Below are 25,194 nucleotides of genomic sequence, written 5' to 3'. Positions count from 1 at the left end.
CAGGGGTCAAAATCTTCCTCAGTATAGAAGGTAACTGACATATGATATCGCTTACATGTGGAATCTAAAAACAATGAACTTATGTACAAAACAGAAACAGACCCACAGACACAGAAAACAAACTTACTGTTTCCAAAGGGGAAAGGAGGGGAAGGGATAAATTAGGAGGCTGGGAATATCATATACACACTACTGTATATAAAATAGGTAAACAAGGACCTACTGTATAGCACAGGGAACTATATTCAATATCTTGTAATAACCCATAATGAAAAAGAATCTGAAAAAGAATCGATATATATGTGTATAACTGAATCACTATGCTATACACCTGAAACTAACACAACATTGTAAATCAACTATACTTCAATTAAAAAAATTTTTTTAATAAAGATAAATAAATAAGAGGTAACGGAGACTCTCTCTGGTGAGTGTTGAAGGCATGGTACAGGTACTTAGCATAAGGGAGATCCCTGAGGGCTCAGAAGAAAGTGGGGCTTCAGCTGGGCATTAAAGGCTGAGTGGGGTTTAACAGCAGGACAGTGGGTAGAGAGAGAAAGGGGGGAAGTGGTAGTAACAGTTGAAGGGAAATCACTGGAGCTTGAAGCAGGAACATGCCAGCACGTGGGGCTGTTATGCCGGGACCAGCCTTTCTGGGTCATTAGGTCCCTGGAGCAGGTTGAGGGGAAACAAGATTGCACCGCACAGTGGCCGAGACCCTGGGCTCTGTCACCAACAAGGAGGTTCCACCCTCACCCCGACCCTCCACTTCCTAGTCACGTGACCCTGCGGCCCTCACTTAACTTCTCGGGCTACAATTTCCTCAATTATAATCTATCTTCCTCACAGGGCTGCAATGAGGGATTTTTATTCATTACCACTATGTATTGAGCACCAACTCTCTGCCCGGCTCTGTTCTAGGTCCTTGGGATAGATCTGCAAACAGAAACAGACCAATATCCTATGGCATCCACAAGTGTGAGCGTGACTCAACCCACAGGAAGCACTCAGAGCTGTGCCTGGGATAAAAGAAACACTCAAGACATTTCATAGATCTTAGCTGCTACTAAGACTAAAAGGAGATCGGGGCTGAATGGTAGAGTGCATTCATAATAACACATTTTCTAAATGAGTTAAATCACCAATTTGTCACCTGAGTCACCCAATATAGGAAATCAAGCTCAATGACTAGATCTTTTTGCCCAGAGGCTTCCTTGCTTCCTGACAAGCAGGGAGAGTGAAACTTTATCAGTGAACCACTCGGAGGGTAAACAGGAACAAAAATGTCCCCACAGACCCGAGAAAGCCCTGTGGGATGCTTTGCCATCTGACACACACAGGGAGAAGCTCCATCATTTTAGCAAATTACTGTTTTGTGTTTATTTAAAGAAAGAACTTGTGCTCTAGCTGTGAATGAATCTCAGATTTTAAGCGGAACCAGATTTCCCAAGTTCCATTATCTTTTCACTCAATAGCTTTGCCCCAAATAGAGCTCTTTGCTTTCACATGAATGTCTGCCAAATTTTTTAACCTTCTCTTCAAGAAATCTCACTCTAGAGGCTATAGCATCTCCATTCTAGCCCAAGAGAGGGAAAGCGTGCCTCTGAGGGGCTGAGAAAGCAGGTGGGCAGGTGAAGAGTTCCTCCAAAGCGTGGCCTCTGTGTAGATGCAGGCAGATCCCTGTATTTACATAGATTGGAGTTAATCCAAAACTATGTCTTCTGAACATGAATTCCGATTTGGGAAACTTGAATCCTGGTATGTTCCTGGAAACTTCTTCCTTCCTTCCTTCCTTCGTTTCTTTCCTTCATTCTTTCTCCTTCTTCCTTTCTCTCTCTCTTTCTTCTTTCTAAATGAAAGCAATCATTCTCCCCGCTCACCACCCCCTTTCCACATCCTCCCAACTATAAGGACAGAATAAGGACAGAGTAAGAATGCAGCCAGGAGTCGAAAAGATTTAGCCCAGAACATTACTGCAAAAAGTCAGAAACATTTCTAGCCTGAGTGGGTTCGCTTGTGTGTCTGCACAAAGTTCAGGGACCCACACGAACACTTCCGTGTCTGTGTACTACAGCACCTACTGGACAAAGAAATATATTCCTGAAATGGAAGTGAAAATGTCAAAGAGAGATATGAGATTCCATTTCTCCCCGTGGTACCACAGGCCTAATTAATGGTAGCATTAGGACAAAGCAGAAGAGGAGGAGGAGGAGGGGAGAGGGGGAGGGGGAGGGGGAAGAGAAGGGAAGCCCCCTGCTGGGGTGTCTGGTGGGAGAGGGCAGGTTAGGGCTCTGAATGCACACCTGCAGGGCAGGACGGGATCCTGGAGCTGCTCAGCTGAGGCCACAGTGGCTTCTCCAGCAGGTGGCACTAGACTAACCTTGTTGCCAGCAGATGTGTCTTCCTGGGAGCTGAGGCTAATAAAACAAACACCTTGAATTCTTTACCCTGCTCCACTGTTCCATTAAGGGCTCTGTAAGGATAGAACACTCCCAGCCATTCTAAGGGAAGAAAAGGGACATCCACTAAATTCCAGACACAGACTTCCAACCCTCCCAACAAGCCCCCAAGGTCAGTATTACCTCCGTTTACAAATGAGGAAACTAGACTCAGAAAGGGTAAGTACGTTGCCCCAAAGCAGACATTCTGTTGGTGCAGAATCAAGACTGGAGACCAGCCTGTGATCTTTCCACTCACCACCTGCTCTGGGAACGGTAAAAAGCTCATCCTCCGCCCAGGTTCCCCTAGGGCACAACTCAGCTAACTTGAGCGATTCTACACAAAAGACTGCCCTGTGAGCCAGAAACCCTTTCTACCCTCATTTTACAGACAAGGAAACAGAGGCTCCAATCAGTGGAGAAACTCACCTGAGTCCCACAGCTTCCTGGTCATCCTGAAGCCATGCTCCTCCAGGCGTGCCTGCAGGTGAACAAGAGCCCAGGCCCCCCAGGCAGTTGTCATCTGTGTTCCCATCACAGATCAGGGAATTAAGATTTGGGGTATGACTTCGGCTCTAGTCATAGGATCCACTGGGACAGATCCATTTACCCAGGAAACAGCAAATGAAATGAAGAGAGATAGAATTATTTAAACTGTTCTAAAAAGCAAAAGGAATTGGGCCACCACATTCACCATCTTTATGTCCCAAGAAAACCCTCTTCTATGCTGCTTGGTGAGTGACAGCGGCATTAAGAGAGGGGATTTGTCTTAAACGCACTGCAGAAAAGACAATAGTGCCAAAGGAAACCTTTCCAGGACTTGAGGCCTCCCAAACATGGAGTTTTATGGCAATTATTCATTTGCAGGCCTTCCTAAAAGCAGTCAGAAAGCTTTTTAAAGTGAAGCGTAAATGTTACAGTCATCTAGTGTAACTGTTGGGTTAGGATATGCATTTTTGCTACTGAAAAATAGGAGTCAAATTAATTCTTTTTAAATAAACTGTTTACAATTTAGAAATTCCTGAAGGCCTCAGCACTTTTGCATCCTAAATCTTAATTACCTCACTTTAGGTAATGTATGCAAGATGCATCTTACATATGTTACCTAAAGTCTATGGAGGATCCTTGTGAGTTACTCTCTGGTTATTTGCAGTTTTTGCCGCATAAAGTAATGGGAGGACAACTGGATTCAAAACGTAGAGACGGAGGCTCTCAGGTCTGCACTTTGGGTCCCTACTGGGCCCATCCTACCTCCTGCCTGGGACCCAGGCTCCTCCTCTGTACAACTCTCACGTGCAAGTGTTTCTTTGTTAATATTTTAGCAGTTTGCAACAGAAAGTCTTTAGAGCCAACCAAATGTGATTAAGTGTATTTTTTCCAACATATAATGTTGCAACAAAGAGGCCAGTAATAGAACCATTTTCACCCAAACCATTCAGCAGCCTCCTGGGAGGCACAATTTCCTTTCAAAGTAAACTATATTTCAATTCATAGAATGTTTTTATTACCCAAATTGGACTAAGTAATTGACTGTTTTGGAACCGACTCCTTCATTGTCTCAATAACAATTAGCTACTGAAACATTGCACAGTAAAGTGATAACCTGAAAAGATTCAGGTAAGATTTCCTTTAATCGTTTGTTCTAAACCCCATCTTGCCTTCCCTAATTTCTCTTTGACTGCTCAAGATAGGATCACGACATTTAAATCGATCCTATAACCTGGCACTTGGATCAGTTTGCAAGTATACAACAATGTTCGCACTAGGAAAAGGAGCAGAGGTGATATTTTTACACGGCTTGATGGGAGCATTCCAGAGCACGGTCCACACAGGAGTAGAATGTAAGCAGCGTTGTAAAGCCAACACTTAGCGGTTCTTAAATATTACATTTTATAAATAATGGAGTGGAGCGCTTTTTCCTTAAATTCTCATCTTTGTCTCCCTTCATTTTTATTCCAACTATCACCAAGTCAAACATTCACCAGCACTTACAAGTGCAAAGTGTCACACTAGGAAGAACTGAAAGACATTGACTTTGCTCCTAAAAAGTTATGCAACATAGATTAAAAATAAGATATGAACATGAACATATAAATATCTACCACTATGTGCCAAAAGCAGTCTATTATAGAGTTGAATTCATGGTCCAGGAGAGAGGTCATTTGTGCCGAGAAGCTCTAAATGGGGCCAGTATATTCCGAGGAAGGGGATGAACATGAAATGGTCATCTCTAATTTTCATAGAAGACAGATATATGTTTCCATTCCTGATGTGTACAGATGGTTATAGCTCTTATTTCTTTCCTTTTCCTGTCTATCATCTACCTTCCTATGTGTCTGTCTCTCTAGAATTTTATCTTCACAAACTTTTCAGCTGTATCTTTGTACTTGGGCACGCACTTGAGGGGTGGCAACACCAATGTATCCCACTTTCAACCCTAGAAATACCCATTAGCTGCAGTTTTTCCAGAAATGGAAAATCTGACAGAAAGACAGAAGTGTGCCCATGAGAATCTTGTCTATGTGCATCTCTTCTCAATACATGTTTTTCACTGTCAGTAAAAGGAACGTGAACAAAGCGACAGGCGTCATGGGTGACCAGTTGTCTGTGGGACCACCCCTCCTTTACTGTCCCAGAGGTATGAACTCAGTCAAAAACTAGTATCCTTCTTGTTTAAGTCACTGGACGCTAACCATCCAAAGGTGGGGGCCCATCCATCTGGGAGGTGGATCACTGTCACTGTCTACAGTCAGCTTGCCCACAGTGACCCAGAAATGCTGTGCTGCCTTTACTCTGCCTTGAGCTATAAGAATGCTGCTTCTTTTAAAGTTGGGGTTTTTTTAGCCTTAATCCTACTCTAAGGCAGCAATTCGTATTAGAGACAATTCAGAGGTATTTTCCATCTAATCCCCCGAAACTCAAACTAAGCTTCCATAAGCTTCTTATAAGAGAAACTCTATGCAAAATTATAGGCAAAGTCACCCATCCAAGTGGAGACACCACTTGGTTGAGATGAATTTGGTAAAATTTTGACCCTTATGCTAAGGCTAGTCATGCTAAGGCTCTACCACAGTGACAAGAATCCAGCTCACTTATCCTCCAGCCTTATACATTGAGGGTGGACCACTCCCCTTACATTTCTTCTCAGTTCCAGAGAGCTAGGGTATCTGTTAATGCTAATTTATATTTTTAAAGACATATATCACGTTGAGCAATTGGGGAAATGTTAGTAACCAAAGCAACAAATAGAAGCGCTCCTCTAAGAACCAGGGGTGCTCAAAGTGTCTGTGATGGGCTAAAGTGCATAAGTCTGTCTCACTCAAAATTACATAAAACATCCTTTAATAAAATGCAGAATTACACACGGGCATAATGGTCAACCCTACCATACGCTGCATCTTATGAAACCGGCCAGTGGCAGAATAGACTGTGAAGTGCTTTGAGGTTCTCAGAGGAAAGTCACTGAAAAATGCCAGGAGTCAACCAGGGGCTTTGTGCTCCCAGACACCATGCCGCTGTGAACTATCTTCCTGTAGGGTGATCCTGGGCAGTGGCACCACTTGGAGTTTTACCTCTCGAAGAAAACGTGGGAAAGGAGAACAAAATGAGACCTCAGGGACATACAGTAAGTTATGTTAACACAGACCAGAGCACGAAAGGAACTGGACATTACCAAAGAGATTCGGTTGATGTGGATAACACACCTGCATAAGCAAAGCAAACAAACTAAGCAAACAAGAGCCCTCTCTACTTCACATCTATAGGGTTGAACTATAATTTGCCAGATTTTCATTTCATTTTGTGCTTGGTCATAGTTAGGTCCTGGAGTTGAGGCTCCCTTTTTTAAAGTAAATATCTAACAGGATGTTTCTATAATGGAGAGTTCTGTAATGGATAAGACTTAGTGGGCAAGCAGAAGAGATACATTCTGAAACCTACAGGCCTGGAGAATCTAAGAAGGAGGGAAAGGAAACAACACAGCTTTCCTTCTTGTCCTGCAGCCCCTCCAAGCAGGCTGGGGGAGAAGCCCTGATGTAGAAGGCAAGAGGGCTTCACAAGTGTTCAGTAGCATCAGAGAACAGAGGCTTCATATGGGATCTGCAAAGCCAAGTGGCCACAAAGGAATTAGAATTAGGGAGAAAAATATCCCTGACCCTGTGGTATAGCTTGAATTGCCAGCTCTCTGCAGGTCTGGGAGGCATGGAACAGGGAAGAGACAGGTGAGCAGAGTCTGGGAGGACTCAGCGCCCTTTCTCTGTTGTTTCCCACCAATGTTCCTGTGTTACACCCAATGCCATAAAGAAATGAGTCCTTCACTAGCCAAATTATGACCTGAGATTTATTTTCTTTCCTGATGACTTAGATTGATAGCAAATATTTTCTCTATGAAAACAGTGCATTTCCTAACAAATCTAGGAAAAGTAAAACAACAACAACTCAACACACTTTCAGTGGGAAAAGATGACAAAGTCCTTTCGTAAACTTGAAAAATACGATTTTCATCCTATCAAAAAGAAAAAAAATTTAAAGAGAAAGCAAAACTCCTGTAATGTTCATATAACCTGAACTGCTAAATTTGTTAATAAAAACAAATATCTTAGAGGGGAACTTCCTCAACTTGATAAAGAGCATCTACAAATAAACTATATCTAATAAACTTAATTGTGAAAGACTGTATGAATCCTTCTGAGATCAGGAGCAAGACAAGACAAGTACTGTCACCACTTTTACTCAACGTAGTGCTAGAAGCTCTAGTCATACCAATAAGGCAAGAAAAAGAATAAAACGCATACAGATTGGAAAGGAAAAAAATAAGACTACCTCTATTTGCAGATGACATAGTTGTCTGATAGAAAATCCCAGAGAATCTATAAAAAGAAAACAACAGAAAAAGAAAAAAGACTTCTAGAACTAATAGAGAAGATGAGCAAAGCAAAGAATACAAGGGAAACATGGAAAAATGTATTTCTATAAACTAGCAATGAACACATAGACACAGAAATTTAAAATATAATACCATTTATGATTGCTCAAAAAATAAAATACTTAGATGTAAATCTAATCAAAACTTGCATAAGACTTTGCTGAATACTACACAATGCTGATGAAAGAAATCAAACAAGGTCTAAATAAATGGAGAGATATTCTGTGTCTGTGGCTTGAAAGTTTCAACATAGTAAAGATACCAAATTCTCCCCAAATTGATATACAATTGAATGCTATTTTTATCAAAATCCCAGCATGATTTTTTTGGTAGATATAGACAAAATTATTCTAAAATTTATATAAGCAGGCAAAGAAAATAGAATAGCCAAAACCAGTTTGAAAAAGATGAAAAAAGTAGGAGGGATCAATCTACCCAATGTCAAGACTTACTGTATAGCTACAGTAATCAAGACTGGGTACTATTGGCAGACAGATAGACACATAGGTCAAGGGAATAGAATAGAGACCCCAGAAATAGACCCACACAAATATTCCCAACTGACTTTGACAAAAGGGCAAAAGCAATTCAGTGAAGGAAGCATAAACTTTTAAATAAATGATGCTGGATTAATTGGACATCCATAGGGGAAAAATGAACTTCAAACCTAAGTCAAACATTTTATATAAAAATCAACTCAAAATGGACTTAAATGTAAAACTATAAAACTTTCAGGGAAAAACACAAGAAAAAATCTTCAGGGTCTAGGGCTAGACAGAGTTCTTGGACTCGACAGCAAGCGAATGATTCATAAAATAAATGTTGATAAATTGCACTTCATCAAAACTAAAAACTTCTGCTTTGCAAAAGACTCTGTTGGAAGATGGAAAGACAAGCTACAGAGTAAGAGAAAATATTTTCAAACCACATATCAAACAAAAGACTAGTATTTAGAACACACAAAGAACTTTTAAGCCTCAACAGTGAAACGGCAAACAATCCAATGAGAACATGGCAAAAACACATACACAGACATTTCCATGAGGAAGATACATGGATGGCAAGTAGGCCTATGAAGAGATTTCAACGTCAGCAGTCACTGGGGAAATGCAAATTGAAACTGTAATGAGATATCACTCCCCCTCCATCAGAATGGCTAAAATAAAAAATAGTGACAGCACTAAATGCTGGCGAGGACGCAGGGAAATTGGATCACTCATGCGTTGCTGGTGAAAATGTGAAATGGACCAGCCACTCTGAAAAACAGTTTTGTAGTTTCTTGAAAATCTGAACATGCAACTACTATATGACCCAGCAACTGTACTCCTAGGCATTTATCCCAGAAGTAAAGACTTGTGTGCACACAAAAACCTGCACAAAAGTGTTTATAACAACTTTATTCATGATGGCCCCAAACTAGAAACAATCCAGATGACCGTAATGGATAAACAAACTATGGTACATCCATACCATGGAATATTACTTAGCAGTAAAAAGGAGTAAACTGTTGGTACACAAAACACCCTGGAGAATTATGCTGAGGGCCAATATCCAGGTTGTGATCATGTACAGATAGTTTTGCAAGATGTTAAGTTGAGAGGTACTGGGTATAGCATATGTGAGATCTCTCTGTATTATTGCTTACAACTGCATATGAATCTACAATTATCTCAAAATTAAAAGTTTAATAATAAGAAAAGAACCGTCATGTAAGAAAAACCTCTCTGTGATGTTTACAGCACCATCTCTTCTGATCACCATCAAAACTCTGGGAATACAGAGCTCATTCAGATGAACTGGTTGATAGCACCCTCATGATCATATTTACGTAAAGGAATGGTCTTTACTGACTGCAAATACAGCATCGTCTTTGCTCCTAAACATTTCTCTAGGTGAATTTAGAAATGAGTTGTATCTTACAGTTATTGAAAGAAGCTTTCTGATTCATAGGAAAAAAAAATCAGTCAACCTCAAAATAAGTTTCTAACAGAAAATGCACAAATATTAAGCAGTATGCTCTTGGCATGATATTTTATAGTAATTCTTCATTTTATGTGTGTGGGAATATACATGCCACAGTTTTATGCTGGAATCTTTTGCCAAAGTTTCCTTTTTGTCTGAGGTCCAATGTTTCTGGTTGGAGTTTCTTAACAAAATATGCATCGTTTCCACTGGGGTTTATACCAGAAATAATTAGATAAAATGGTGGTATGGTGGAAACGATACAGCTTTTATAATTCACTATTGCATTGTTGCTAAACTTTACAACTTTCCGGGTTTGAAGAACTGTCCTAAGTTAACTACTCCAAATTACCAATAGGAATCACAAGTGATATATAAGCACCCTCATCTGGGTTGATTATCACAGTTTCGGAAGACCTGTGACCCAAGATTCTGTTGATTTTTGCAGACTCTGAAAATTAAAAAGGAAACTTCACGTCGATGCAGTAATGGATGTGCAAGGTTCATTGCTTAATTCAAAAGCGGCCCTGAGTTTAGCTCACTCCCCCGACATCTCCTTACGTGGACAGACTTCTGTTTAACAAACCCCCTTCCTGCTTCCGCTCCGCTGCTAACTCGTACAAGGCACTGGTTTCTCTATATCTCAAGTTTGCTGCTCTCCATATTTATTTTTTTACTTACAATTCTCCCTGGAGTAGATTTGAGGGTTAACAAAATGCTTGCAAAACACTTTCAGGTTATCAAAGGAAAGTACAAGGGAAACTCCCTTTAGCCAGAATAACAACAAAGTTAAAAGAAAAAGATTTACATGTATGTATTATTTTTAAAAACAAATGAAGTTTAAACATTCTCTAAGGTATTGAAATATGAAAGGTCTTCAGAACAGCTGAATTGGTTTTTAAGATTTTGTTCGGATTATTTTACAGTATTCTAGTTCTTGGAAGATTGGTTCCCGAAATCTAATGTCTAATTCAGTGCTCAGAGACCAGCCATGGGTGAGTACCAGCATCGCCAGGGAGCTTGTTAGAAATGCAAATTCTTGGGCGGACCTATTAAATCAGATTTAGATCAATCGAACAAGAATCCCTGGGGACCCAAGAATCTGGGTTCCATCAAGCCCTGCAGGTGATTCCCATGTGTGCTGAATTTTGAGAATTACTAATATTAGATCAGTGCTGCTCAAAGGCAATGTCCACACAATGGGCTGAATCCTGCCCCCTCCAAAACTCATATGTGGCAGCCCTAACCCCTAATGTAGTCTTCTGGAGCTAATTAAGGTTAAATGAGGTCATAAAGTTAGGGTCCTGATCCAATAGAACTTTAGCCTTATAAGAAGAGGAAAATAAAAGAACTCTCTCCCTCTCTCTCTCTCTCTCTCTCTCTCTCTCTCCCTCTTTCCATCCACCCTCCACATGTGAGGGCACAAACGTCTGCAAGCCAGGAAGAGGCCCGTCTGCAGAACCTGACCACGCTGGCAGCCTGATCTCGGATTTCCATCTTCTAGAACTGTGAGAGAAAAGACATTCGTGTTGTTTAAGCCACCCAGGCTATGTATTTTATTATGGCGGCCTGAGCAGACTAAGACAGCACATCTGGGGATCTTATTCAAATACAGATTCTGATTCAGTAAGTCGGGAAGTGGAAGCAGGTCTCCTAAGGGATGCCGCTTTCCTAGTCCACAGATCCCACTGTGACACTCTGAGTAACAAGGATATAGATGACTTTCCATTTCACATAGAACAAGATCCAACCCCCACCCCCCATTTCGACCTGCAAGGCCCTGCAAGATTGGGGACCTCTCTGATTTCATCTTGTATCCTCTTCCTCCCCCTCACCTCCTTCTCCTCAAACATGCTAAGCCTCTTCTTTCTTCTTGCTGCCTCAGGACCTTGGCACGTACTTTACCTTCTGCCTTTGCCCCCAGCTCTTTGAACAACTGCTCCCTTCCCATCCTTCAGGCCCCAGTTCAAATGTGTTTGTTCCAGAAAGAACACAACTATGAAAGCAACAACTCTCCTGTCCCCAGCTCTGTCCCACCTCAGCCTCTCACAGCCTGGCCTCCACTGGAAGTGATCATGTCCCTTTATAAACGGTTGATCATCCTCTCCTCCACAAGAAGGCAGACTCCACAACAGCTAAATCTTGTTCCTCGTTCACCTAACAATGTTTGTTCATGGAATAATTGACGTAAGGTCACCCCCTCGCCGAAGTCCCAATACTGAAATAATAGGAACACCCCCCTCCTCATATACAGGTAGATGAGGACGTCAGATTCACTCAGTGGGTGTTGACTGGAGTCCTTGACCCAGCCGGCCCTGGTGTGGGAGTCACTGGTGATCTCCTCCAGCCAGTTTCCCCTTGTCTATAACTGAGCCAGGTCTGGCCAGGACAGGAAGGCCATCCATAGGCTCAGTCACTAAGCGTCCGTCACAGGGTCATGATGCTGGTTTGGAATGGATCAGAGTTGAGGGCTGGCACCGCTGCAGCCTCTGTGCGTGCAGTCCTCCTCTCACTCTTGGCGGAAATTTTGCCTCAGCTTTGTGACTTGGCACCAGGTCCTGCTGCCTCTAAGCCAGGCTGGTCCAGCTGCTGGGGCTGGAGTCCCAACACACCACCTGCCTGTGCTCACACCTCCCTTGGAGCGCTGCACTCCTCCCCCACTGGGACTCCTGCTTCAGGAAGTGGCTGTGGTCCTGCACCTGAGTGGATGGATGGATGGCACAGAAGCAAAACTCTGTCAGCTCACACAGCTCACGAGGGCCAACAGTGCACATTCCAGCTTCCTACTGATAGCTTGCCAGGGACCACAGTGGGGGGATTTACACCAGAGAAATTGGTAAATGCTTCACATCAGGATTTCGTCCTGATGTCCCCAGAGGGCCAGTGGTTAAACATTCACCAGCACCCCACTGGCACCCCATGGGCTGAAGTCCACCTGAATTGGAAGAACTCCTGCTCTCCGGACATCTCCTGCCACTTGGCTGTATCATCCAAAGAGATGTCCCCACAGCGCCCTCACCCATCCCACATACATGCGGTCCGACCTAGCTTGGGCAGCTGCCTCTTCAGAGATTCCGGTCCTGGTTTCTGCAACCAGCCCTTTTCCTCCTATTCTCCTCTCCCTGTGCCCTACACACACACACACACACACACACACACACACACACACACACACACACACACACACACACACACACACACACACACACACCACAGAGTGAGGTCTCTTTGGCTTTGGAATCCTTAAAGCACATTGCAGCTTCTGACAAACGCACGGAGTACTCTGAACGGTGCTAAAGGAGACACAAACGCAAGCAACTCCTTGACTCTTACCCACGACACAATATCACTTGAAATTTTCCAAAAGAGAATCGTCAAAGTTGGTGTTCATTCTCCTTCTCCCTAAATTTTCTTCCAGACACTCTTCTAGGTTTTCACAGACCAGAGAGACACACAGTTTATATCACTGATATTATCAAAGTTCTGGCACAAATATGCAGTTGGTTGCCCAGAGGAAAGAAAATAACTCAGCCCTGGCAGGAGGGTCAGCTCGAGTGCACGATCACATAGGTGGGCAATTCATCACTCTCTGCCTGGAAACACTCTTCATTCTTGTCCAGCCTGATGTTTAAATCTGTGCTTATCAACCTGGGGGCAGGACAGTGTCATTCAGCAGCATCTAAGGGGCTTTTTCCAAACTCTGAGCAAGCATCAGCCTTGCCTTCTGGTAACTACACACCTTTCCATGACAGGCTGCTGCTTTAAACATTGTATTCTTTATTTTATACACACATACATCTTATTTCCACAATTGAGTTGTAGGTATCTTCAAGATAGAGAAAGTGACTTACACATTATTTTATTTCTTCCAGGATACTGGAACTGTTCAGACAACACGAAAGTTAAAGTTTTCTATATGTCAAAAACAAAACACAAAAAAAAAACACCCCACACTATAAATACAATTTAAGGGCAAATGACAAAAACCTAACTAAATATATAAATGACAAAAACCTAATCCTAACTAAATATATTTGCAACATGTAACATCTGCAGTCAAATTTTAAAACCGCTTATAATTAATTGGGGAAAAAATTCATTCACCTTCCCCAGACAGGCAAAAATTTTAAAGGGGAAATTCACAAAAATGCACATAAACATTTGAAAATATGGGGAGCCCCACAGGTGATCAAAAAGATGCAAATTTAAGCAACAATAAGATGTTTCTTTACCTATTAAATTGATTTTAAAATTGCTTACCTGATTATACCCTCTGTAGATGATTTTGGAGGAAATGGGTGCTATTCTACATTTTTGGGAGAGGTGTACATCATCGTGGTATTGCTAAAAAAAGAGAAATTGGAAACAGCATGATTGTGTGACAATAAGAAATTAAAAATGGAATACAATAAAGCCATTAAAAATATCATAGCAAAATATTTAATGACACAGAAAATGTTCATGAAATATGCTAATAAATTGTGTAATTGTAGAAAAATATAGAAATGTACAGAAATATCATAAACATATATTGTTTGTTGATAAGAAACGAAGGCAAATGTTTAAGGTTTTGACGTTTAAAATGGAAACAGTTTATTACATCTGTGAATCTTCAGGGAAGCCTTTTTTTTGGAAACAGGAAATGATGGAGCCCACTTTTTCAGCTTTCTTTTATTTAATTAGGAGTAACTCTTCATACGATAAGCAAAGATTTTTTTCAGCAATTTGTGTCAATAAGCAGATAAAAGTGTCACGTCCTGGAAGATCAAAACCCGGGAACCAGGCTCTCAGTCATTGCTGTGTGGCAGTAATAAAAAGTGCCCCTGGGCTTCCCTGGTGGCGCAGTGGTTGAGAATCTGCCTGCTAATGCAGGGGACACGGGTTCGAGCCCTGGTCTGGGAAGATCCCACATGCCGCGGAGCAGCTGGGCCCGTGAGCCACAATTGCTGAGCCTGCGCGTCTGGAGCCTGTGCCCCGCGACGGGAGGGGCCGCGATAGAGAAAGGCCCGCGCACCGCGATGAAGAGCGGTCCCCGCACCGCGATGAAGAGTGGCCCCCGCTTGCCGCAACTGGAGAAAGCCCTCGCACGAACCGAAGACCCAACACAGCCAAAAATAATAAATAAATAAATAAATAAATAAATAAATAAATTAAAAAAAAAAAAATTTATAAAAAAAAAAAAAAAAAGTGCCCCTTTACAGACTGGCCCTAAATGTTTTAGGCTTGATTTAGTTATAGGAGCATCATACAGGGTGTTGAGTGAGAGGTCCTGGGACAGGGAAGGAAAAATGTACACAGCAGGGTACGGGGAGGGGAGGGTGGAGATAGCTCAGAGCTGACCTTCTCTCGACTCCTCTACAAGAAAAGAACAAGTGTAGAAAACCTGGAGCAGACCAGTGACCTCTGGCCCTGGAGCAGCCTTCGAGCAGATTCTCTTCCTTGTTCTGCACAAGCCTCATTAGAAAGATGTGTCTTCAGGCAGCCAGGCTAAAATTCATGAGATGCATTTCTGTGTTACCAAATCAAGAGCTCAGACAGCATTAGTGTTTCCGCAGCAGAATCCAGACTGTGTCACGTCCACTCCGTCCTGGCCCAGAATTTCAAAGGGCTGAGAGAGTTCTCTCCAAGTTACTTTAGATTTTTACTTGCCCAGAGCCTGGAAGTATGAGTGTAACTGCATTTCTAAAAACACTGACAATTTTTCCATCCCCTCCTAATACGAGAGCTCTCCTGTTTTTCTCCCCAACCAATACCCCTTTCCCCACCAAACCATAAATTCAGTCTGGATTCTAACACTTACGGTGTCTCTCCACATGAGAACATGCTCAAACATTTAGCCCCTACTTAGCCTGACTGGTGGCTCAGTTAAACCAAATGGCTAAATTGGAAAGCGGACATGGACACAGCAGCCCTCAAAGGCCAGTTAGATGGTGTCTTGGTCTGTCTGGGCTGCTCTAACAGAACACCACAGGCTGGGAGGCTTGTAAAACATAGATGCTCTTTTCTCGAAGACCCGGAGGCTTCAAGTCCAGGATCGAGGCCCCAGCTGATGCGGTGTCTGCTGAAGGCCCCCTTTCTGGGTCACAGCCTGCACTTTCTAGCTGTGTCCTCACATGGTGAAAAGGGCCAGGGAGCTCTCTGGGACCTCTTTCCTCAGGGCACTGATCCCTTTCACGAGGGCTCCACCCTCGTGACCTCATCACTCCCCAAGGCCCCACCTTCTAATACCATCACAGAGGGAGTTAGGATTTCTAGATGAATTCTGAGGGGGCACAGACATTCAGACCATAGCAGGTGCTGTCCGCACACAGCCCACAACCTGAAACTAAGCTTAAAAGTCACTGGAGCAAAAGCCAAACATAGACAATAGCTTCATCTTCTTGCTTCATGTGCTTCTCCTGGTGAAGGAAGTGGCCAGAAATTTGAAGCAAAAAAAACCCCAGAAATACCTTCTTCTGGTGCCACTGAGGTGCATAAGAATGTAAAAGGCTCAGGGTGTGAAGGGACACGAGAGATGATTTTTCCAGCCTTCTCCAGCCATCAGCACCTCTTTCTGACCTCCCATCACACAGCCCCATCACCATCAAGCTCACTGCCTTTCAAAGTGGCCTAGTCCGTGGGGCAGTGCTGTTGGTTAGAAAGGGCATCCCTCTGTGGAATTACACCTACCTTTCCAAATCTTACCTGCTCTGCCTTCATGGAAGGCAAGAGGGTAGAAAATCGCATTTCCATTTATGCCTTTAATTGTAATGTTGGGCACGTGTAGGGTTAGAAGAAGTAAGGAAACCCTTGTAGAAGTGATCAGGCAATTTTAGGATGATCCCCTACAAACCCTCACCAATTCCATTTACTGTTTTGTAACAAATGCTCAAAGAATGAGAAAAACACCCCTGAGGCCACGCGAACTAGGCATTGACTGTAAGATTTAATGTCGTGAGACCATAGCATTGCTTTTCTTAGCATCATTCCTCAAGACGTGAAGGCCCATAAAAAGTTAATTTGTATAAATACCGTTTTCCGATTTTTCCTCTTAAAGAGTACAAACATTATGGCTTATAAATGTTAACATGATTAATGAACTATTAAAAAGAGGTATACATGTCACTGCTTCCCATTTACAGCCTCACATTTACTTCTATCCACATTGCACGTCTTAGAAGCACGTGGGGAAACAATAGAGGAAAAACCCACAAACGCTAGAGGAAGCTGCATTTCTGCCCGGAGAAGATCTAGCCATCAACTGAGATCAGCAGGTGGGGGTTCCTTCTTTTTTCTGTGAGCTTCCTTTTAGTGATTTTTGATCTAAAGGTCAATGAGATTACCTCCGAATTTCCCAGTAGTCTTCAAAACAAAACCATGTAAGAGCCAAGTAACCTCTCACTGTGAACTGTATCTCTATTTCTAGGGCTTATTACTCAGTTTCTTGAGAAGATTCAAGACAGACACAGAGGCAAACAAGGCAGACCCTGGCTTCTCTTAGTCCATGTCTTCAAGGTCCAAAAATCAGCTAAAAGAAAATTCACTTCTTGACTGAAGGGAAAAAGCTCAGAGTTTTTCTGAGTTTGGACCAGACATTCTAATGGCACTCCCATTTTTCTTATAACCCATGTAAACCATAAATGAATTTCTTCTAATCCAATATTTTGTGCTAAAATCATTTATCCAGGCTCAGCAGGGGCACAAAGTCTTCGGGGCTGGAAAGTTGTTTACTATTAACTTGGGGGCACCATTATTAAATTTGCCCGAGTTGGCGCTTCTTAGTGTTTGTATGCAAATAGCCCCTCAATTACTTTTGTCTTTTCTTTTTCCCCTTTGGTAACTTTGCAAGCTCTTTAAAGGACACAAGCCTTGGGTGTAGATGTCTATGCGTCCAAGGCAAGCACAGTACTTCCAACAGAGTGGACCAGCAATAAATATTTGTTGAGTAAACAAATTCTTGAGGAAGGGAGCATTTATACAATGTACATTATTTGGGGGTAAAAATTGCAAATACTTTCAAATGAAGTGTGTGCTTGCAGATTCTTCTAGGGTGAAGAAACACATCCAGGGCTGCAGTGCAGCCGAGACACCCAACTCCTAAGGACCCCGTTCTCATAGATTATAGACTGGCCTTTTTTTTTTTTTTTTAATCTTACTGGGATTAAACAAGAAGAAAATGTAAATTTTTTCTATCCTTCTGAAAAGAAGCCACTGCAACTCTAACATCAATGCACTCAAGTTGCTCAACCTATGCTCTCATGTAATGAAATATCAAAGCAAATACATGTTTTTAAAAAATCTCCATGGCTTACTTGGTAGACCAGATGACCCCTGAAGATGGCTGAACCACTGACCCAGCGAGAGCAGTATCTCCATGGGGCAGCCATTGTCAATGCTTGAAAATGCACACAGGTAGGAAATGTTCAAGTGACTAATGTCTTCATGCCATTTATCCCAGAGACATGATTTGAGCAAGTCCCTTTTAGAGTCAGAATGCAAAGAGGTGATGGAAACACTGCCAGAAAGAATCAATGATGCACAGCGTCTCCAAGTGGGTATAAACAGAGGACACAGGTGTGGGAAGGAAGAATCACAAAGTGCATGCAGATGACCTCAGCCAGGTTGCACAGACGGACTGATACAAAGCACAACCAACCCACTTCAGGGAAGATAAGAGAACACAGGTAGAGGCTCTCGGAAAATAGACCTGGCTCGGCAGGGGACACAGCAGCATGGACAGGCCTAAATGCATAAATATTCACCTCTTACTCAAATAAAATAAGCGTCCCAGTCCTCAAGCATGCTTCTTTAAAATATCATGGATATGGACACTCCATTCAAATAAAGAAAAGTAAAAGAAATTATAAAAAGTAAATATATATGTATAAAGTATATATATATATATATATAACTCACTTATAGAAAAGCAAGTATCTTTGAGATTAAATTAGAAGAGAATGCAAGGCTTGTGGTCATTGCATGAGATGGTACAGTTGTACCTGACAGAATAATGTCTCTTGAGACTTTCATGAAATCTTTTATAAAGACATTTTACTCTTTCTGTTTAGGGACTTGAAAAAGTATCTGGTAAAAACTACATGGAGTTTCAACTGCAGAATTTCCTCAAGTCGCTAAAGCCAGGACCCACTTGTGAGACATTCTTTACCAAACACTCCATGTGAAATATGTTCGACTTACAAGTTCAAAAGGAAGGGAAGGGAAGTGAATGTACTTTTAAGAAACAGAAATACATTTATCAGCAAATTTATATTTCAACAAACCTCTGATGCTTAGACTCAAAGTCAAGATGTTGATAGGAACGGTGCCACTTTTGTATCTGATCACGTGGCAAACCCAGCAATATATTTAGAATCTTAGGCTTTTAAAGCTGAAAGAAATCTTAGAAAGCAACTCAGACACTGTCAAAAAGACATTTGCAAATCCTGCAGAGTACAGAATGCCTTTGGTTATTTGTTCAGGGATACAGTCTGCGATGCCTCAGACCAAATCCTTCCTGCCACGTGGAGGTGATAGTACGCTCAGTTTATCACCTCTTACCTACCCCACTGCAGGCTCTCCATCTGATAAAGCAGCACCGGAAAATGATCTGTCTATCCTTGCAAACTCACTAAATCAAGAAATAAATCAGCATCTGGAAAGGTAGAGAAATTGGTGTCCATCTGTGTGAAACTTGGTTTGTATGATGAAAACCAAGCAATATAGAAATAGGAACTGCCAACCACAGAACTAATAACTCTAGAAATGAGACTGATGAGAAGTGGCTTCCTACAACTGCATTTGTTGAGGTTTCCTTTCTCCTCAGATCCCATCATAGTTCTTCAGATTCTTTTTGTAAAGGTTTTTACAACTGAAGGACCTTGAGGGACTCTGTATCCCCAAATCAGAATAACTTCTTTCGGGCTATTTGAATGTTTCTCTCAATGTGCTTAGACACGGGGGAGAAGGGGGCAGTGAAGTGGAAACATTGAAGCAGCCAGGGGACTAACTGATAAATCAAGATTCCAGAGAGATAGAACAACAAAGCGCTGAGAACACAGGGGCCAGCAATGCCCCTTCTAGGTAAGTACCCAAAAGAGCTGAAGATCAGTCCCACACAAATACCGTATACTCATGTTTGTGCAGCACTCTTCACGAGAGCCAAAAAATGGAAACAGCCCAAATGTCCCTTAAAGGATGAATGGATAAACAAATTGTGGTGTATGGTTTTATCTTCCAGAGAGTATTAAACATCGGATTGTCGCTCGCTCACCCGAACTTCCCGTTAGACCGTAGGCTCCTTGAGGGCAGGGTCGTTACTGTTTTCATCATCAGTTCAGCACTATTACAGAGTGGGTGCTCTCTTCTAAATGTTCACATTCCCCCCAAAATTCATAGGTTGAAATCCTCACGCCGCAAAGGTGAGAAAGAAGTGGAGCCTTTGGGAGGTGCAGCCCTCATGAAGGGGATTGGTCCCATATGAAAATAGGGTCCAGGGAGGCCCCTCGCCCCTCCGCCCACCATGTGAGGACCCAGTGAGAAGGTCCCAGCGATAACTAGGTAGAGGGCCTTCCCTCCACCCTGACCTCGGGCTTCCAGCCTCCAGGACGGTAAGAAATAAATTCCTGTGGTTTCTAAGTTACTCTGTCTGCGGCATTTTGTTATGAAACCCAAACAGTCTAAGACAGTGGGTGCTGATCAACGTTGTTTTCCTTTGTTTGATGATTATAGTCATTCCTATTTCACAAGTGAATTGAAGAGAAATACAGAAGCATTTGTTTGCTGCACATGATAGAGAGGAGGGTAAACAAAGGAAATAGGTTCCTGAATTCACCAACAGTAAGAGAAATGAGGAAGAGTAAAGTGGATATATACATAAAGATGAGAAACATGGGAAAAGGTAGAGTTAACCAAAAGCTGCAGGTAACAAAGGCAGAGGCAAGCCAGAGGACTTGCGAATCAGCTCCGTCCATCCCCTGCCTACACCCTCCCGCGGTTCTCCCTCCCTAACCTCCTGTGTCCACAGTCGCCACGTCCCACTCTGCTGCAGAGATGCTCTCACGTGCCTCTCACCTCTGGGCTTCTGCCTGAGGGGTCCCCGCATAACACTCCAGCCAGCCAGCTCACACACTGATGCCCTGGGAACCCTCGCTGGTCTCCCCTGGGCAAACCCTAGGGTCTCTTTCCAAAGTCTGCTCCAAGTTCTGTAGGATCTGAGATGGAGACAGTATGGGAGGCCCTCTTTGCAGAAAAGAATATAAAATTTAAAAAGAAAATCAGGCGTGAAAAGAAAAATTCATTTAGAATGAGAAAAACAACCATAGTAGATTATGTACCTACAATGTCGGACAAATGCCACAAATATGACACTATTTTTGTAATAGTGATTGCCTTACATACCTCTACAATACTTTTCTTCCCTCCGCTTTTTAGCTGCCTACTCTGATCTTTAAAAGACTTTTTAAAATTTTTATTTTATTCAAGTGTGGTTGACTTAAAATGTTATGTTCATTTCTGCTGACAGCAAAGTGACTCAGATATACATATATACATTCTTTTTCATATTCTTTTCCATGATGGTTTATCACAGGATATTGAATATAATTCCCTGTGCTCTACAGTAGGACCTTGTGGCTTATCCATTCTATGTATAAGAGTTTGCATCTTCTCATCCCAAACTCCAAGTCCATCTCTCCCCCACCTCTCCCATGACAACCACAAGTCTGTTCTCTATGAAAAGACACTTTTTCTATCTTCTATTTTCTATACAGAGAATAGAAAGATCCAACCTCTTTCCTCTAACATAGTTGATGGTAATTTGGTTCATACTGTGGATTGTTTGAAAACATTTCTTTCAGCCTCACAGCTCTGTATTGAGGATGTCCTCTAAAATTCTAAGATTGCTGTCAAATCTGGGAAACGTCTCCCAAGTTCTTCTGTAACCAGATCCTCTGCTTACAATACAACAGACAGTCTGATAACCTGAAGAACATCTCACAGACCAGCTCCTGACCCTTTAAAGCACGTCTCTCCCCCAGTCCTCACACAGTTCTGGTGCCAGGAGCTAGGGGATGTGGTAGATTGTGCTATGACCTCTGATTGTGAAGCTTTGCATCACAGGGTGGGTGAGTCACGGCCATGGGTGAGGGGGGACCTTTGGAAGCCATTCCTGCGTGAGGAGGGCTAAGAATAACTATAACCACAGAAAAACATCTCACGAATCCCAAACTCAACAGTCCCTTAGCCAGTTCCAAAAATGCCCTTGGCTGCTTTCACATCACCTAATACAAGGAGAAACATGGCAGAAAAGAGGCCGATGGAGAAGAAAAGTAATTTTAACTGGTTCCTTTAAAACAGCTTACTTCTGTAAATTTTATAAAAATATCTGGCCATCTGAACACATTGTTAGGGCCCCATGCAGGTGACAGGGCCCGAAGCTTTAACTTCCTCAGCTTCAGGTTAAGGATGCTCTGGTTCCTTCCCTGACATCAGGCTATGGCCCGATCACGTTAAAACCCTAATGGCTTATTTGTCTACGTGTTCCCTCACTGAGTGGTGACCGAGGTGTGATTCCTTGAGGGCAGGGACCTTTCTGTTCATATTGGTGTCTCCCATGTCTATGCCAGGTGCAGAGCAGTTAACCAGTGAAAAGTGCTTGAATGAAAGAATGAAGCGTGCGCTCCCCCTGAGGGACAGAGACGGTGGCAGCATGGGGTCACAGAAGCTCCCCGCTTGCCACCGGGGGACGCATTGGACAGTGGGTGGGTTGGGGGGGCAGACAGATGTGGGTAGAGAGTCAGCACAGGTAACTGGCAGTTCTTCTAAAAGATGCTTGAAATCAGGTTTGTGTAGCCCTGGAAACACAAGACAGGCCAGGGGGGCTTCGCGCCATCAAGCCAAGTGAGTCAAGACGTGGAAGCTGGAAAGAAAAGCGATCTCTGCTTTGGAGAATCACTGAAGAGGCAAACGGCCTCCATTGCCAACTTCTCTCTGACCTGAGCCTTGATGACGGCTAAGGTTGGGAGTGTTCTGGAAACACAACGCCCAGGTCTGCTCCGTATGTTTATAGAGCTTTCAGCACAAAGGCATGTTCGTCAAAGCACTTTAAGAGCTGGGCACACCCTGTCACTCACACGGGCCCCAGGAAGGGAGCCCAGCCTCACGGCAGCCCCAGGCCCGCGGGCAAACAGGAAGCTCTGGTACCCGCCCTCTGGCCACGGGCCAGCAGCCCAGCTTGAAACTGGTGGCAAGAATGGGACGAGGCGAGGCCAGCAAAGCCCTGCTGCGGGGCCCTGACCCGCGTTTCTGGAAGAAAACCGAAGCGTGATGACTCTGACCACGATCCAGGCGGCAGGGTCGGGTCCTCACACCCTTCACCTCAGCACTCCCAGCTTTATCCCACCGGGCAAGGGAAGAAACCGAGGCCCCAGGACAATCACAGCCAAGAGCCAAAGCCAAGGGCAAAAGGTAAATCCGTGTAATCTCGACAGCCAGGGCCTTGGCTGCTCTGCTAATACACGATCCAGATTTATCAGAAGAGGTGCTAATTTTAAGATCAAGTGAGCCAAGGTGGATCTGGGTTGACGTGTATTACTTGGTTTTGAGGCCAGCACAAGGGCCTCGGCCGAACTCACGCAGGCCCAGGAGATGAGGGCCAGCTGAGCCCACGTTCTAGCCAACAGCCCTGGAGACCTCAGGAATCCCTGTTCCAGCAGTGGAGTGGTGTGACACAGCCTCTCTCGTCACAGCCCCCCATGGCATGAAGGGCTGTGATTACCCTGGCGTCGTTTGCCTCTCACTTGAGCTGCCCCCCACCGGGAGCCAAAGCACATCACTTCCAATGGGCCAGCCCAACGGGACAGCGCTTACCCCCTCGTTACAAAGGTCTCGGGCACAGAAAGCCTTGTGGGGACCTTGTGGCTATACTTCCTGTCACAGTGTCTTTATCTGGAAAGCAAGGATGTTCTATTGCGGGCCCTCTGCGGTACCACAGTGAACATTTCCCAGTAGCAGTTCCCAGGAAAATTCAACTCTCCACGGAGACCTCAGACATTTTCCTCCAGTAATGTCTGCTGAAAAGTCTTCCCCTTGGAAAGAGGACAGTTTAAGCCTGCTTCCTATCAGCTGTCTGAGTCTGGGCGAACTTCCCAACTTCCTTGTCTGTAAAGTGGAGCTGATACTCCTCAGCTCACAGGTCATGATGGGATGAGTGCAATGAAGGATGAAGCATATGGAAATATTAGCTCCATCAGATGATAAAAGTAAGTATGATAATAATGTTATGTAACAACTATTTCGACTACTATTGGCAACACTTTCTTCTCCTGGGCCAGGTCCCTAGTCCTGAGTCAACTGATAGGTCCTTATCGAGCACCAAATGTGTACTTACCCCACCCCAAGAACTTACAGAACCATCAAAGACATAGGAACCAGTTAGTGTTACGACCGTACCAGTCTCTGGAAGGAAGAGAGTTTGGAAAGGGGGAGGTTAGCTGGGCGTGTAAGAGTGGTATTGAACCAGGATAAACTGAGTCAGATTAGAGAAGGAGGGAGATGTTGGAAATTGTGGAATAACCTCCAGTCTGATGAGTTCTTTCATCAGAAGGTGAGGACTTTGGTTCATTCAGAGGGAAACATCACAGTAAGTGTTCATGAAGTGTTGACCTCCACTGATTTGCAGCACTTGTCGATTTCCATGGTGTCTGTACTCTCCGCATAGCTGGTTTCAACCTACTGATACAACTGAGATTGGAGTAGGGGAGACATGCTGAAAGGTCACCATCATACAGTATTGCCGCCGTACAATCATAGCGAATGCCAACAACCTCAAGGGCATAGATAATAGCCAAATGGAGTAAAGGTAGGAAGTGATGACTTCTGACTATGTGTTATCTTGGTTTTTATAATTTAATAATAAGTTTATATTATTTAATTTTTTCCAGCTTTATTGACATAGAACATTGTGTACATTTGAGAGGCACAATGTGATAATTTGATGCATGTATGTATTGCAAAATGGTTACTACAATAAAATTAGTTAATGCACCTTTCATCTCACATAATTACCACTTTGTTGTTGTTATTGTGGTGAGAACATTTAAGATCTACTCTCTTAGAAACTTTCAAGTAGCGTATACAACACAATATTGTTAACTATAGTCTCCACGCTGCACATCAGATCCCAGGACCTATTCCCCTTATAAATGCAAGTTTGTGCCCTTTGATACTCCCCAGCCTCTCTCTGGCAACCACCAATCTACTCTCTGTTTCTATGAGTTCAATGTTTTTAGATTCCACATATAAGTGAGATCATCCAGCATTTGTCTTTCTCTGTCTGATTTATTTCACTCAGCACAATGCCCTCCATGGTGTTGCAAATGGCAGGATTTCCTTTCTTATGGCTGAATGATATTCCATTGTGCATATGGATATAGATATAGATATATTTTCTTTATCCATTCATCTACCAATGGACAGTATTTAATTTTTAGTCAAACACTGTATTTAACAAAACGTTGCCAAGTTCCGTGGAAATTTAATCGGCTCTTGTGATTTACCGCTGAGGCTGTTGCAGGAACCCAGGGGAGAGATGCTCATAGCTTGGGACCAGGGTGTTCGTAGGGCAGTGGACAGAAGGGTCAGATTTTGGATATATTATGAAGGCAGAGCTGAGGTTTGCTGGGGGACTGCATAAGGGATAGGGGACAAAGAGAGAAATCTGAGGTGACTCGGGGGCTCTATTTTGTGCTCCCACGTCTCCACACAAGGCCTGGGCTGGTGACCCTCACACTTCTCTCTTCATCCGTGTCAAACTCGCCTCCTTCCCAGCTGCAGCTCCAGCCCCGCACCGTGGGAGAATCTGAGATCAAAGGCCTTCAGCGATTTTCCTTTATA

At 43.2% G+C, this 25,194-nt stretch overlaps 1 protein-coding gene across 1 annotated transcript in view; it reads right to left on the bottom strand.

Annotated features, from left to right (window-relative positions):
• Positions 1-420: 420 nt before the first annotated feature.
• Positions 421-25,194, bottom strand: part of LOC103010024 (uncharacterized) — a 126,544-nt gene continuing 101,770 nt past the window's right edge. The window contains exons 5-9 of the mRNA XM_057542029.1: positions 13,585-13,668; positions 13,176-13,236; positions 2,868-2,919; positions 2,304-2,417; positions 421-936 (exon numbers count right to left, since the gene is read on the bottom strand). Of these exons, the coding sequence (XP_057398012.1) occupies positions 918-936; positions 2,304-2,417; positions 2,868-2,919; positions 13,176-13,236; positions 13,585-13,668 (330 nt within the window). The 3' untranslated portion in view covers positions 421-917. The remainder of the gene's footprint in view (positions 937-2,303; positions 2,418-2,867; positions 2,920-13,175; positions 13,237-13,584; positions 13,669-25,194) is intronic.

Source organism: Balaenoptera acutorostrata, chromosome 3 (genome assembly GCF_949987535.1).
Source record: "Balaenoptera acutorostrata chromosome 3, mBalAcu1.1, whole genome shotgun sequence".
Lineage (NCBI taxonomy): Eukaryota > Metazoa > Chordata > Mammalia > Artiodactyla > Balaenopteridae > Balaenoptera > Balaenoptera acutorostrata.
This window is presented reverse-complemented; position numbering and strand designations above follow the sequence as displayed.